General features: G+C 43.5%; 1 protein-coding gene across 2 annotated transcripts in view; it reads left to right on the top strand.

Annotated features, from left to right (window-relative positions):
* Window positions 1-16148, top strand: part of slc37a1 (solute carrier family 37 member 1) — a 194669-nt gene that overhangs the window by 65962 nt on the left and 112559 nt on the right. For both annotated transcript variants that reach the window (XM_086007336.1, XM_086007338.1), the window contains exons 4-6: window positions 1082-1211; window positions 6875-6953; window positions 12256-12391. In XM_086007336.1, coding sequence (XP_085863462.1) covers window positions 1082-1211; window positions 6875-6953; window positions 12256-12391 — 345 coding nt within the window. The remainder of the gene's footprint in view (window positions 1-1081; window positions 1212-6874; window positions 6954-12255; window positions 12392-16148) is intronic.

Genomic DNA, 16148 nt, shown 5'->3' on the forward strand with positions numbered 1-16148 from the left:
CATAATCTATCTTCCCTTTCTTAATCAATCTTTTTGTTATTTTTTGCTGTCTTTTAAAGTTTCCCCAATCCTCCCACTAGATTTGGCTACCTTATATGCCCTTGTTTTTAGTCGAATAATATCCTTAATTTCTTTACTTAGCCACGGATGGCTGTCTTTTCTTTTACACCCTTTTCTTCTCAGTGGAATATATATTTTTTGGAAGTTGTAAAATAACTCCTTAAATGTACACCACTGATCATGTATCGTCTTACCCTTTAATCTATTTTCCCAATCCACTCTACTCAATTCCGCTCTCATACCTTCATAGTCTCCTTTATTCAAGCTTAGCACGCTTGTTTGAGATACAACCTTTCCCCGCCCTTTCCCCGTAGCCCTGCAAATTTCTTTACTTCAGATGCTAGAAATGAACCCCAGTGCTTTGTTTGTATTTTTATGGCCTTGTTAACCTGCATTGCTACTTTTAGTGATTTGTGAATCTGTACCCCTAGATCCCTTAGTTCCTCTACCCCATTTATACTCTTATTTTCCAAGGAGTATGTAGCCTCCTTAATCCTCCTACCAAAATGTAGCACCTCCCAGTTATCTATATTTAAGTTAATTTGTCAATTGCATGCCCATTCTGCAAATTTATTGATGTTGTCTTGTATTTAGTTGCAGTCTACTCCAGTATTAACTATTACCCCCATCATATTTATTTGTAACTCCTGTTGTTTTAAAACCGTCAGTCCTGAATGAGACATATGCAGCTAATGATTAAATCCAACCACCTCTCCCTGCCCAAGCTCTGTGACTTTCCCAGATGATGTTTATAATTGTTTCTCTCATTGGATGGAGCATTGCCTCATCTTTAAGGAACTCCGGAAGATGGAACACTGAGCAGTTTTAGAACCATTAACTGAAGTGTCAAGTGCTGACCTGTGTTGTCAGGTAACAGGGATAAGTGAACTATCCTCTCCTGTACTTCATGTAGTGTGCAGTAGCATAAATACTCAGTGCAGTGCTCTGCCCAAACACTAACTGCCCCTTCAAGTGTGTGTACAGATAGGACTGCTGTATACTAAAATGTGTTTCTTTACAGAGTGCATTGCACATGAATTGTTCTTTGACCAATGAAATTGAACTATACAGCTACAAGGAGCATTTGATTCAGGCTAAACTCCTCGGAAAACCCTTCTCTAATGACACGTGGTGCAACTGGGAGCCATTTGGTGAGTGATCACTTTGGGACCAGGAAGTGTCTTGTTTTGAGGCGATGCATTTTGGTGTAGAAAATAACAGCAGTAATTATGATAGTATTTTCTGTATAATTTCTGAGATTTTGTAAATGCAGTTAATTTAAATGAACTATAAATGTAGTTTGAGAATTAATGTGAAGTGCAAGTGTGTTATGCTGAAGGCAGAGTCTGGGAGAAGTCCTGGACTAGAAAGGGTTACATTATTTCCTGAACCATTGCAGTTTGTTTTCTAATACAACATATGCAGCTTACATAGAGTTGTATTTAAATACTGTACCCACCCACTCTGTGGATCGGCTTCATTTTACAAATAACAGCACCACAAACAATACAAATGTTTCAGTGCACACACACATTACCATTCTGTTAATCGTAGCTTTTAGGACATAGAAACATAAAAGATAGGAGCAGGAGTAGGCCATTCGGCCCCTCGAGCCTATTCCGCCATTTAATGAGATCATGGCTGATCATCCAAATTCAGTACCCTGTCCCTGCCTTCTCTCCATATTTGATCCCTTTAGCCTTAAGAAATATATCCAACTCCTTCTTGAATATATTTAATGAATTGGCCTCCACTGCCTTCTGTGGTAGAGAATTCCACAGGTTCACCACTCTCTGGGTGAATAAATTCCTCCTCATCTCAGTCATAAATGGCTTCCCCCTTATCCTTAGACTGTGACCCCTGGTTCTGGACTCCCCCGACCATCGGGAACATCCTTCCTGCATCTAGTCTGTCCAGTCCTGTTAGAATTTTATAAGTTTCAATGAGATCCCCACTCATTCTACTAAACTGTAGCGAATACAAGCCCAATTGACCCAATCTCTCTTCATACGTCATTCCTGCCATCCCAGGTATCAGTCTGGTGAATCTTTGCTGCACTCCCTCCATGGCAAGAACATCCTTCCTCAGATAAGGTGACCAAAACTGCACACAATACGCAAGGTGTGGTCTCACCAAGGCCCTGTACAACTGCAGCAAGACATCCTTGCTCCTGTACTCGAATCCTCTCGCTGTGAAGGCCAACATACCATTTGCCTTCTTAACAGCCTGCTGCACCTGCATGCTTACGTTCAGCGACTAGTGCACAAGGACACCCAGGTCTCCTTGCACTTCCCCTTCTCCCAATCTATTGCCGTTCAGATAATAATCTGCCTTCCTGTTTTTGCCACCAAAGTGGATAACCTCGCATTTATGCACATTATACTGCATCTGCCATGCATCTGCCCAATCGCCCAACCTGTCCAAATCATACTGGAGTTTCTCTGCATCCTCCTCACAGCACACACGCCCACCCAGCTTTGTGTCATCTGCAAACTTGGAGATATTACATCTAGTTCTCTCGTCTAGATCATTAATATATATTGTGAATAACTGGAGTCCTAGCACCGATCCCTGCGGTACCCCACTAGTCACTGCCTGCCACTCGGAGAAAGACCCGTTTATTCCAACTCTTTGCTTCCTGTCTGCCAACCAGTTCTCTATCCAAGTCAGTACCTTGCTCCCAATCCCATGTGCTTTAACTTTGCACGCTAATCTCTTATGCGGGACCTTATCGAAAGCCTTCTGAAAGTCCAAATAAACCACATCCACTGGTTCTCCCTTACCTATTCTACCAGTTACATCCTCAAAACATTCCAGTAGATTAGTCAAGCATGATTTACCTTTTGTAAATGGTTACAAATGTTAGTAAAATCTTTCCGTTTGCGGAACGTGACACGGCGAGCCTCTGAGACTAAAGCAATGGTGTGGCGTACCGATCACAGAAAGGACACAATCCGCTTTCCGGTCCGTAGACTATAAATCAGGCGTCATGCCTTTTAGAAGGATCACACCTTTAAGAAACTCGATCTGCAACATAGTTAAGCCCAGAGCGGGGGAGGAGCGGTCGAAGCTGTGGACTGATGGAAAAAGCAGTCAGACTTGGTGTAAGCTCTGACGCCATTTTTGTGTGCAACATGTGGTCTCAACAGTTAAACCTTTTCTGTTGAACCTCTCCGAGTTCAGTATATTTTGTTAGGAGTACGTAGACTCCTACAATGGCATATATTCTATTTAAATTCAACCAATTTTGGAGCTCTCCACTATCTTTGCTGCCGACGTGTCTACATCTGGTCCTGTTTGATTTGGCCATCAAACAGAGTAGCTACTTCAATTCTAGCTGTCTCTGAATGTACGAACCTTGACTACAGGAATAGTTAAGTCAGCTCACATTAGGACATTTGCTGAATGTGTCCACAAACACGTGGATTGGATGCAGATTTCCCAACTCATTTGCTGAAGGATTATACACAAGACAAACCTGTTTTTCAAGCCTGTGAATGGGTTTGTCAGGCTCTCTCACCTCCTTTAGAACAAGCTGCCTTCCAAGAAATTGGACATTTTCTTTGCTTTGAAGCTGATTGGATTGTTTCTCAGATTTTCTGCAGTGTTTTCTCACTTATGCAGCTTCCCATGGATATCTCAACAATCTACGATTTAGATCTCCCGTGAATGGATAGGCCTGTCCTGATGTGTCACCTGACACTCCTATCAGAATTCCTATGATAAAATCCTTAGTTACGAGGCTATTCAAGAAAGGAGGGAGAGAAAAAACAGGAAACTACAGGCCAGTTAGCCTGAAATCAGTCGTCGGGAAAATGCTGGAATCCATCGTTAAGGAAGTGGTATCAAGTCACTTAGAAAATCATAACATGATTAGGCAGAGTCAACATGGTTTATTTGTGTCCTCCTTTGTGAAGACAGTACCAAAGTATGTATTTAATTGGTCTGCCATGTCTTTGTACCCCATTATAAATTCCCCTGATTCTGACTGCAAGGGACCTACGCTTGACTTTACCAATCTTTTTCTCTTCACATATCTGTAGAAGCTTTTACAGTCAGTTTTTATGTTCCTTGCGAGCTTACTCTCATACTCTATTTTCCCCCTCTTAATTAATCCCTTTGTCCTCCTTTGCTGAATCCTAAACTGCTCCCAATCCTCAGGTTTGCTGCTTTTTCTGGCCAATTTATATGTCCTCTCCTTGGATCTTATGCTATCCCTAATTTCCCTTGTTAGCCAATGTTGAGTCACCTTTTTTGTTTTATTTTTATGCCAAACAGGGATGAACAAATTCTGTAGTTCATCCATGCAATCTTTAAATGTTTGCCATTGCCTATTTACCGTCAACCCTTTTAAGTAACATTCCCCAATCCATCCTAGCCAATTTGCGCCTTATACCATCGTAGTTTCCTTTATTTAAATTCAGTACCCAAGGTTCTTCAACCTTGTTCACCTTCATTACTTTCAGTTTCCCTTCTCGTGTTTGATCAGGTATCTGCCAAGACTCGGTTTCACAGCCACATCATTTTCCTCAGCAACTGTCTCCGGTTCCGACTTACTCCACGTGGATTCCAACTAAACTTCCACCCTTCGTGCTTCGGATCCACCCAGGATTCAGCCCTGCCTTCGATCTAGTTTCTTTTCTTTCCAGTTTTGAAGAAGGGTCCAACCCGAAACGTCAACTCAAATTTCTCTCCACGGATGTTGCCTGACCTGCTGAGTTTTTCCAGCATTTTCTGTTGTTCGGATTTCCAACATCTGCAGTATTTTGCTATCGTACTAGTGTTTGGTTCACTGCCACACCTCTTCTAGGAATGCCTCCCTTGAAGAAGTTCTGCTCTTCTCTTCGACGGGATCTCCGTTTGGCTCTTCAACCTTGTTCATCTTCATTACTTTCAGTTTCCCTTCTCGTGTTTGATCCGGTATCTGCCAAGACTCGGTTTCACAGCCACATCATTTTCCTCAGCAACTGTCTCCGGTTCCGACTTACTCCACGTGGATTCCAACTAAACTTCCACCCTTCGTGCTTCGGATCCACCCAGGATTCAGCCCTGCCTTCGATCTAGTTTCTTTTCTTTCCAGTTTTGAAGAAGGGTCCAACCCGAAACGTCAACTCAAATTTCTCTCCACGGATGTTGCCTGACCTGCTGAGTTTTTCCAGCATTTTCTGTTGTTTCTCTGAATCAACTACTTCACACTCCATCTTAATGTAGAATTCGATCATATTATGATCGCTCCTCCCCAAGGGGCCTCGCACAACAAGATTGCTAATTAATCCTTTCTCATTACATAATACCCAGTCTAAGATGGCCTGATCTCTAGTTGGTTCCTCGACATATTGGTCCAGGAAACCATCCCATATACACTCTAGAAATTCCTCTTCCACAGTATTGTTACTAATTTGGTTAGACTAATCTATATGTAGATTAAAGTCACCCATGATAACTGCTGTGCCCTTATTGCACGCATCTCTAATTTCCCGTTTAATGCCATCCCCAACCTCAGCATTACTGTTTGAGGGTCTGTATACAACTCCCACTAACGTTTTCTGCCCCTTGGTATTTCTCAGCTCCACCCATACAGATTCCACATCATCAGAGCTAATATCCTTCCTTACTATTGAAGTTAAAATGAAGTTCGGGACCAGGAACGTCAGGACCCTCATGGACAACCCCAACAACGACAGACCGGAACGCCGTACTGCTACCACCGTCTGCCCCACCTGTGACAGAGACTGTAGGTCCCGCATTGGACTCATCAGTCACCTGAGAACTCATTTTTAGTGTGGAAGCAACTCATCCTCGGTTCCGAGGGACTGCCGAAGAATAAGAAGAATGATTCCTGGGATGAGCGGGCTGTCCTATGATGAGAGATTGTGTAGAATGGGCCTATACTCTCTGGAGTTTAGAAGAATGAGAGGTGATCTCATTGAAACATGCAAGATTCTGAAGGGGATTGACAGGGTAGATGCTGAGAGGTTGTTTCCCCTGTCTGGAGTGTCTCGAACCAGGGGTCACAGTCTCAGGATAAGAGGTAGACCATTTAAGACTAAGATGAGGAGGAATTTCTTCACTCAGAGGGCGGTGAATCTTTGGAATTCTCTGCCTCAGAGGGCTGTGCATGCTGAGTCTTTGAGAATATTCAAGGCTGAGATCGATAGATTTTTGGACTCTAGGGGAATCGAGGGATTATGGAGTTCGGGCGGGAAAGTGGAGTTGAGGTCGATGATCAGCCATGATCTTATTGAATGGCGGAGCAGGCTCGAGGGGCCGTATGACCTACTCTTATTTCTTATGTACTGTTCCATTTCTCCACTACTTGCTGGTCTGTTCAATGTAGTTTTCAGTTTATTTTTTTTTACAAAAATCGAGAGTGATTATTTGTAGGTACAGACCGAATCTGACCGCGGATCTCGTCATGCTCTTAATATAGAACAATAATCTCATCTTCAATATTACTTTTAACATAGACCAAAATCACTTAATGGGGAACTGCAGCTAAAATGATTAGGAAAAGACCATACATTTTCCAGGTCTATTTACTTACCTGAAATATTTCCTAACTCATTGTTGGTTGAAATGAATTTGACTGTAGAAGATATTTGAGTTTACAGCTGTATTACTGGATGGTACTGGACAGGTAGTAAGTGGCTCTCTGGAGCAGAGCCAGTTATTTAGGGCTGTCCTGCTGGTAGCTGGTTGGCTGCCTGACATCTTGACAAAAGTATTTTGGGGAGGATGGAGAAAATATTAAAATAAATTTGCAAAAGTTGTGAGAGATTTAATTGTTTTATCTTTTGTTGAAATGAAACTGTAGATAAAAGCAATTACAAGCAGCTGCTGGGAGCCCTGGACTACTCGTTCCTGTGTGCCTATGCAGTTGGAATGTACATCAGGTAAGATCTCAGGAATTGTTTACCCAGCACTGGATGAAACACAAGTAGCCCACAAGTGAGAAATAGCACTTTACATTTTGACTACAGCTGTTGTTTGCCATGTCGCAGTTTTTTTCCCCTATGTTGGGGGTCTCATTCTGTGCAGTAGCCTGATTCCAGACCCCGTCCGTACCCCTCTGTAACTAGGTTGGAGGGAAAAGAGAAGGAAGAACACAGTTGGATGATATGAGTTCAAAGAATCAGAAAAATGACAGCAGAGGATAAGTACATTTAGCCAGTCCTCTGTGCCAGTGCTACATCTTCACCTGGAGTTAATCCCCTCTGTGCTACATCTTCACCTGGAGTTAATCCCCTCTGTGCTACATCTTCACCTGGAGTTAATCCCCTCTGTGCTACATCTTCACCTGGAGTTAATCCCCTCTGTGCCGCAGCTTCACCTGGAGTTAATCCCCTCTGTGCTACATCTTCACCTGGAGTTAATCCCCTCTGTGCTACATCTTCACCTGGAGTTAATCCCCTCTGTGCCGCAGCTTCACCTGGAGTTAATCCCCTCTGTGCTACATCTTCACCTGGAGTTAATCCCCTCTGTGCTACATCTTCACCTGGAGTTAATCCCCTCTGTGCCGCAGCTTCACCTGGAGTTAATCCCCTCTGTCTTTAGTGGAAGCCTCCCGGAATTCTAGTTTGTTCCATAAGAAACCGAAAATGCTGGAAATACACAGCAACTGTTGGAAGAATGTTTGCGTTTCTGGTGTAGCCCCTTCAAATCATTACCCTGTAGGTGCCTGCGGAATAGCTTCAGGAGAAGAGGGGGAGAATAATCCTAATGTAGATGGTAATTCTCCTTGAAATAATGGAAATCGAGGAGCGATTTGTTTACAAGGTGTCCTAGAGGGGACAGGTTGCTGTTTCCCTTTATACTGACGGACCTGATGTGCATTTCCTTTTATATTTCCATTATTCAGTGATTGAGAACTCACTGCTTGTGTCTCTGGGCAACACCTGACTTGTACATGTTTAACATGTTTGGGCACTCAACACAGTTGAGTAGCGAAAAAGCAATTCACCACTCAAGATAATTATAGATGAGGAAGGCCATTCAGCCCATCTTAACTCATCCATTTAGCAAGACCTTAAAGTCATGAGAGTAAGCTTGCAGGGAACATAAAAACTGACTGTAAAAGCTTTTATAGATATGTGACGAGAAAAAGATTGGTGAAGTCAAGCGTAGGTCCCTTGCAGTCAGAATCAGGGGAATTTATAATGGGGAACAAAGAAATGGCAGACCAAATAAATACATATTTTGGTTCTGTCTTCACAAAGGAGGACACAAATAACCTCCCAGAAAGACCGGGGGAACATAGGGTCTGATGAAAGGGTGGAACTGAAAGAAATCAGTATTTGTAGGGAAATGGTGTTAGGAAAATTGATGGGATTGAAGGCCGATAAATCCCCAGGGCCTGATAATCTACATCCTAGGGTACTTAAGGAAGTGGCCCTAGAAATAGTAGATGCATTGCTGGTCATCTTCCAGAACTCGATAGACTCTGGAACAGTACCCATGGATTGGAGGGTAGCTAATGTTACCCCACTATTCAAAAAAGGTGGCAGAGAAAAAGCAGGGAATTATAGACCGGTAAGCCTGACATCGGTAATGGGGAAAATGCTAGAGTCCATTATAAAAGATGTAATAGCAGAGCACTTGGAAAGCAGTGACAGGATCGGACAAAGTCAACATAGATTTACAAAAGGTAAATCATGCTTGACTAATCTACTGGAATTTTTTGAGGATGTAACTGGTAAAATAGATAAGGGAGAACCAGTGGATGTGGTGTATTTGGACTTTCAGAAGGCTTTCGATAAGGTCCCGCATAAGAGATTAGCGTGCAAAATTAAGGCACATGGGATTGGGGGCAAGGTATTGACTTGGATAGAGAACTGGTTGGCGGGCAGAAAGCAAAGAGTTGGAATAAACGGGTCGTTTTCCGAGTGGCAGGCAGTGACTAGTGGGGTACCGCAAGGATCGGTCCTAGGACCCCAGCTGTTCACAATATATATTAATGATCTGGACGAGGGAATTGGATGTAATATCTCCAAATTTGCAGACGACACAAAGCTGGGTAGGAGGGTATGTTGCGAGGAGGATGTCATGAAACTCCAGTACGATTTGGACAGGTTAGGTGATTGGGCAGAAACATGGCAAATGCACTATAATGTGGATAAATGTGAGGTTATCCACTTTGGTGGCAAAAACAGGAAGGCACATTATTACTTGAATGGCAATAGATTGGGAGAAGGGGAAGTGCAAAGAGACCTGGGTGTTCTTGTGCACCAGTCGCTGAAGGTAAGCATGCAGGTGCAGCAGGCGGTTAAGAAGGCAAATGGTATGTTGGCCTTCGTAGCAAGAGGGTTTGAGTACAGGAACAAGGATGTCTTGCTACAGTTGTACAGGGCCTTGGTGAGACCACACCTTGAGTATTGTGTGCAGTTTTGGTCGCCTTATCTGAGGAAGGACGTTCTTGCCATGGAAGAAGTGCAGCGAAGATTCACCAGGCTGATACCTGGGATGGCAGGAATGACGTATGAGGAGAGATTGTGTCGATTGGGCTTATACTCACTGGAGTTTAGAAGATTGAGAGGGGATCTCATCGAAACCTATAAAATTCTGTCAGGCCTGGACAGACTAGATGCTGGAAGGATGTTCCCGATGGTCGGGGAGTCCAGAACCAGGGGTCATAGTCTAAGGATAAGGGGTAGGACATTTAGTACAGAAATGAGGAGGAATTTCTTCACCCAGAGAGTGGTGAACTTGTGGAATTCTCTGCCACAGAGGGCGGTGGAGGCTAGTTCATTAAATATATTCAAGAAGGAGTTGGATATATTTCTTGAGGCTAAAGGGATCAAGGGATATGGGGAGAAGGCAGGGACAGGGTACTGAATTTGAATGATCAGCCATGATCTCATTGAATGGTGGAGCAGGCTCGAAGGGCCGAATGGCCTACTCCTGCTCCTATCTTCTATGTTTCTATGTAGCATCCAATTGTTTCCCAAATGATTTTAGGGTTTTCACCTCCGCTAATTTTTGTTGCTTAAATTGAACTGGTATTTGTGAGATCCAAACAACATAGAGAAAATGGAGGTTATGCACTCTGGGGAAACAGTGACCACCGAATGATCAAGTTCAACATGATCTGGGACTCGGAATAAAACAAGAACTGGGAGCCAGGTATATAAAAGAGCAAATTTCAAGGGAACAAGTTAAGCAAATGACGGAGGAGGCTGTTTGCTAGCGCTTTAGTTGAGGACAAGTGGAACACTTTTTAAAAGGCATAATATTGAGTCTGTAGGATAAACCTATACCTCTACCAGTCAGCTCACACTGAACCGGTGTCACTTTATAGCCTTCCGGACTCAGCATCGAGCTCAACAATTTCACATAATGACCTCGGCCCCCATTACGTTTTTACTTATTTTTTTATCCACACCTTTGTTTTGGTCCTTTCCCCCACCCCCCTTTTTTTTTCTCTCCTACATGGCAGCTGTCTCCCATTCTGCCAGCGCATTTCACACCTAATCTGGAGTCATCTTTTGTCTCCACTAGTCCTATCACCATCTCGTCTCGTTTTGAATACCTCTTAATGTCTCTTCACCCAGACAGTTATCCCAGCCAAAATTAAAGACTTTGATATAAGTGAGAGAGAAGCCCGAGATAGGGTAAAATCCCCAGGGATAGATGTATTTAAAGGAAGGAGGTTTGTGAGGCATTATGAGGGAGTTTACTTTAATCTTGTGCAGAATAATAAAGCTGATTATCAAGTGTAAGCTTGAAGATTTTCTGGACAATAATAAATGAGGAAAGAGCATTGATGTAGAAGTGCCTGACGAACCACCTTAACTTGCCCGAGGAAGTGAAATCCCAAGTGGACTGCGGTGAGCCTTGCGACATGTTGTACCTGAATTTCCATGCACTGGATAAAGTTCCACATGAAAGGCTTGTAGTTAAGGTAACAGCTGTGGGTATCAGGGCAAATCTTGAGTATGAATAAGAAATTGGCTAAAGGGTAGTTTATCAGGGTGGGGGAGATTTACTCAGTGAGGTGCCCCAGGGATCGGTGTTGGGACCACAACTGTTTCTACCCTTGATTCAGAAACTCAATGCAAACTGGTCACACTTGCAGGTGGTGTTAAACTAGCAGAGACAGTGCAATCAGCTTGGAAATTAGTCCGAGGTGGACAAAATATCTGTGTGTAGATCAATTGCAGAAGAAATTTAATGCAAGCAAGTACTGCACATAGGAAGGCAAAATGTGCATCTCACGTACTCCATGGTGTTGAAATAGCTAAGGATAGAGCTGAAAGAGACTTAGCAGATTCAACATGTACAACCAATGCAGAGCAGCAATCAACAAAGACAATAGAAAGTTGAATTACATGATCAAAACAGTCGGATGCGAGTCAAAGTCCCGATCAAACTGCACAGCGCACTGTTCAGATCACACCTTGAATTCTGCATCCAGTCCTGGTCACCAGGACATGGGAGACATTCACTGTTGAAGGCGTGCAGAGATGATCATTTTAGTATCAGAGGTCAGAGTTATGAGGAAAGACTGGAGAGATTTGGTTTTACAGCCTCCAAAGGAAGCACCTGAGCGGTTATCTTAGAGGTGTATAAGATAGTTAAGGAATGGAAAAGGTAAGTCTGGACAATTACATTAAATTAGATTGAGAGTAGGGCATGGAGCCACAGAATCAAATGAGGAGCAGGCAATTTGAGTATCAACACTCAGAACTGAGCCCCAGAGCAGTGGAGGTGAAAACCCTGGAATCATTGAAGAAGCAATTGGATACTGCAGTAGGTGGGGGGTGGGAGGAACTTTTGGGTCATAATGAATGGATGAACTAAGATGGGTCGAATGATCTTCCTCATTTATAATTTTCATGTGATCCAGAATCTGTCCCATGTGTTGATCACTCTGTGTGAAGAAGAACTTCTTGATCAGTCTTAAATTTTCCTTTCACAAGTTGGAACCTGTGTCCCCTTGTCCTACTCTTGCAATTTATTGCAAAGTAATATTCCTAACTGTTGTTCATTTCATCCCTATTTGTAGATCTTGCTGTGCGCAAAATGGCTGCAGCGTTTGCCTACATAGTAACTCAGTGTGTGAAGCACCTTAAGCCATTTCTGAAAGATGTGATAAGGTGCTATATAAATGCCTCTTCATCCTTCCCCTTCCACCGTCCTCCCCACTACACCACTTTCCTCTTCCCTTGATCTTAGAGATTTGTTTTCTTTTGTTGGCAGTGGTATAATAGGAGAGCGTTTATCTATTCGATTGTACCTCACCTTTGGGATGCTGAGCAGTGGTTTATTCACTGCACTATTTGGGCTGGGATACTTCTACAACATCCACAATTTACGCTACTACATATTTATTCAGGTGAGTAGACAAGCCTTCTGTTTAATCCCCCAAAAATGTATTGTGTGTAAGTAAGATTTTTTAAGTGAGCATATGCAAGATTTGTTGTTTGTTTGCAGTGTATTCTATGGTACTGTGCTGTCTGGGGGCATCTGAATTTCAGAAATGGTGCTCCACCAGCTGATGTATAGAGGTTCGAGGTGTCGATGTGGGTTAGCCTCTGGGCGAGCACCAAACCGAATTGCAAACTGGAGCTGATTCAGATTTGGGCAGTTCAGGCGAATTCACTGACCACACAATCCAACCACAGGCCCAGTGGAACAAAGTGACTGTTCTCGCTGTGGATCATTCTGTTCACACATCCTTGGTCTAGTGTTGGATTCTACTTTGTGCTCCAGTACTGTTAAGATAAGTTAGTAATCTCAGGAGGTCTAATGGTGAAACCGCTGCTACTGGTGTGTCTGTAACTCAATGCTGAATCTTTCACTGCCAGCTGGAAGGTTGTGGATTTCACTCCCAGTGCCAAGTGACGCTTGGTTGAATTGGGAGTGTTTGGATGGGGCACACTACTGAAGAAAGGCTTTCATTTTGGAGCATGAGGGAAAGAACACACAACTTTCTCCTTCTACTCAAAGGTAGTAATCTCCGGATTACTCCTGGTGCCATGTGCAAGTGAGTAAAGAAATAGGAGGATAGAGCAGATGAATGCGTGGCTGCAGAGATGGTGCAGGAGGGAGGGCTTCAGATTCCTGGGGCATTGGGACCGGTTCTGGGGGAGGTGGGACGGGTTGCACCTCAACAGGGCCGGAACCAATATACTCGCGGGGAGGTTTGCTAGTGCTGTTGGGGAGGGTTTAAACTAATCTGGCAGGGGGATGGGCACCAGGATGTAACATTAGAAAGGGGAAATAAAGTGCTCAAAGGATTGGGAGAGGCAGAGAGCACTAAAGTAAGAAATAGTGAGGTATTAGGTGGGGTCAAACTAAGAGAGAATACAGGATGGTCGAAGGTGGGTTTACAGTGTGTGTGTGAACGCACAAAGCATAGTAAATCAGGTAAGTGAGCTGCCGGCACAAATAGCCACATGGGAATATGATGTTGTGGCAATAACTGAGACCTGGCTCAAAAAAGACAAAACTATAGTGGAACAATGGGCTGCCTTTAAAGAAGAAATAGTTTGGGTACAGTCCAGGTATATTCCCATGAGGGAGAAAGGCAGGGCAACTAAAGTCAGAGCTCCCTGGATGATGAAACAGATAGCTAATATGATGAAGCAAAAAAAGAGCACGTATGACAGACGTCAGGTTGTATCTGAGAATCAGGCTATATATAGAAAGGTCAGCGGAGAAGTGAAAAAGAAAATGAGGGGCAAAGAGAGGGTATGAGAATAGAATGGCAACCAACATAAAAGGTAATCCAGAAGTCTTCTATAGGCATATAAATAGTAAAAGGGTAGTAAGAGGAGGGGTGGGGCCGATTAGGGACCAAAAAGGAGACCTACGCATGGGGGCAGAGGGCATGACTGAGGTACTAAATGAGTACTTTGCATCTGTCTTCATTAAGGAAGAGGATGCTGCCATAGACATAGTGAAGGAGGAGGTAGTGGAGACACTTGATAGTATAGAAATTGATAAAGAAGAGTTATTAGAAAGGCTGGCTGTACTTAAAGTAGATAAATCACCAGAACCGGATGGGATGCATCCTAGGATGCTGAGGGAATTGAGGGAGGAAATCACGGAGGTACTGGCCATAATATCCCAATCCCCCATAGATACGGGGGTGGTGCCAGAGGACTGGAGAATTGCAAATGTTACACCCTTGTTCAAAAAAAGGGTGTAAAAATAAACCCAGCAACTACAGGCCAGTCAGTTTAACCTCGATAGTGGGGAAGCTTTTAGAAACCATAATCAGTGACAAAATTAACAGTCACTTGGATAGGTGTGGATTAATTAAGGAAAGCCAGCATGGATTTGTTAAAGGCAAATCGTGTTTAACCAACTTGATCGACTTTGTTGATGAGGTAACAGAGAGGGTTGACAATGTACATGGATTTCCAAAAGGCGTTTGACAAAGTGCCACATAATAGGCTTGCCAGCAAAGTTGAAGCCCATGGAATAAAAGGGACAGTGGCAGCATGGATACGGAATTGACTAAAGTGATAGGAAACAGAGTAGTGGCGAATAGTTGTTTTACGGACTGGAGGAAGGTATACAGTGGTGTTCCCCAAGGGTCGGTTCTAGGACCACTGCTTTTCTTGATATATATTAATGACTTGGATGTGGGTGTACAGGGCACAATTTCAAAATTTGCAGATGACCCAAAACTTGGAACTATAGTGAACAGTGAGGAAGAGAGTGATAGACTTCAGGAAGCCTGAAATGGGCAGGCACGTGGCAGATGAAATTTAATACAGAAAAGTGTGAAGTGATACATTTTGGTAGGAAAAAATGAGAGGAAATACAAACTAAAGGGTACAATCCTAAAGGAGGTGCACGAACAGAGAGACCTGGGGATATGTCTGCACAAATCGTCGAAGGTGGCAGGGCAGGTTGAGAAAGCAGTTAAAAAGGCTTTCAGGATCCTGGGCTTCATGAATAGAGGTATAGAGTAAAAAAGTGTGGAAATTATGATGAACCTTTATAAAACACTGGTTTGGCCCCAACTGGAGTACTGTGTCCAATTCTGGTCACCACACTTTAGGAAGGATGTGAAGGCCTAAGAGAAAGTGCAGAAAAGATTTACAAGAATGATTCCAGGAATGAGGGACTTCAGTTATGTTGATAGCCTGGAGAAGCTGGGGTTGTTCTCCTTGGAGCAGTGAAAATTGAGAGGAGACTTGACAGAGGCGTTCAAAATCATGAGGGGTCTGGACAGAGTAGATAGAGAGAAACTGTTCCCATTGGCAGAAGGGTCAGTATAGTTAGGGGGATAGATACTGTTCCCTGCAGCCGAGAGCGTGAGTCCTGAAGGCTGTGTTGCCTGCCCGGTGCCAGGGTTAAGGACATCTCCTCTGCGCTGGAGAGAAACTTGGAGTGGGTGGGACAAGATCCAGTTGTCATGGTCCACGTAGGTACCAATGCCATAGGTAGGACAAAGAAAGAGGTTCTGCTGAGAGAGTATGAGTAGCTAGGGGCTAAATTAAAAAGCAGAACCACAAAGATAATGATCTCTGGATTATGACCTGAGCCACGAGCGAATTTGCATAGGGTAAATAAGATCCGAGAAATGGACGAGTGGCTCAAACACTGGTGTGGGAGAAATGGGTTTTGATTTGTGGGGCACTGGCACCAGTACTGGGATAAGAGGAAGCTGTTCCGTTTGGACAGGCTTCACTTGAACCATGCTGGGGCTAGAGTCCTGGCAAATTGAATAGCTAGGGCTATAGAGAGGGCTTTAAACTAAATAGTGGGGGGAGAGGATCCAGGTGAGCAGGAATTTAAAAAGAAAATGAGAAAGCAAATAGAGCAGGAAAGAGATGGGGGGGAAATAATAACCTGCGTGTGACAGGAAGGGACAGAATGTTTAAAAATAAGAGTGCAACAGAAAATGGGACCAAAGCAAGGAGAAATGGTAAAAAGACAAAGTTAAAAGCTCTATATCTGAATGCACGCAGCATTTGTAACAAGATAGATGAGTTGACGGCACAAATAGATACAAATGGGTATGATCTGATCGCCATTACAGAGACGTGGTTGCAAGGCGACCAGGGCTGGGAACTGAATATTCCAGGGTATTTGACAATTCGGAAGGATAGACAGAAAGGAAAGGGAGGTGGGGT

The sequence above is a fragment of the Somniosus microcephalus genome, chromosome 14 (assembly GCF_052327205.1).
Source record: "Somniosus microcephalus isolate GS21.2 chromosome 14, FLI_Smic_1.0, whole genome shotgun sequence".
In the NCBI taxonomy this organism is placed as follows: Eukaryota; Metazoa; Chordata; class Chondrichthyes; order Squaliformes; family Somniosidae; genus Somniosus; species Somniosus microcephalus.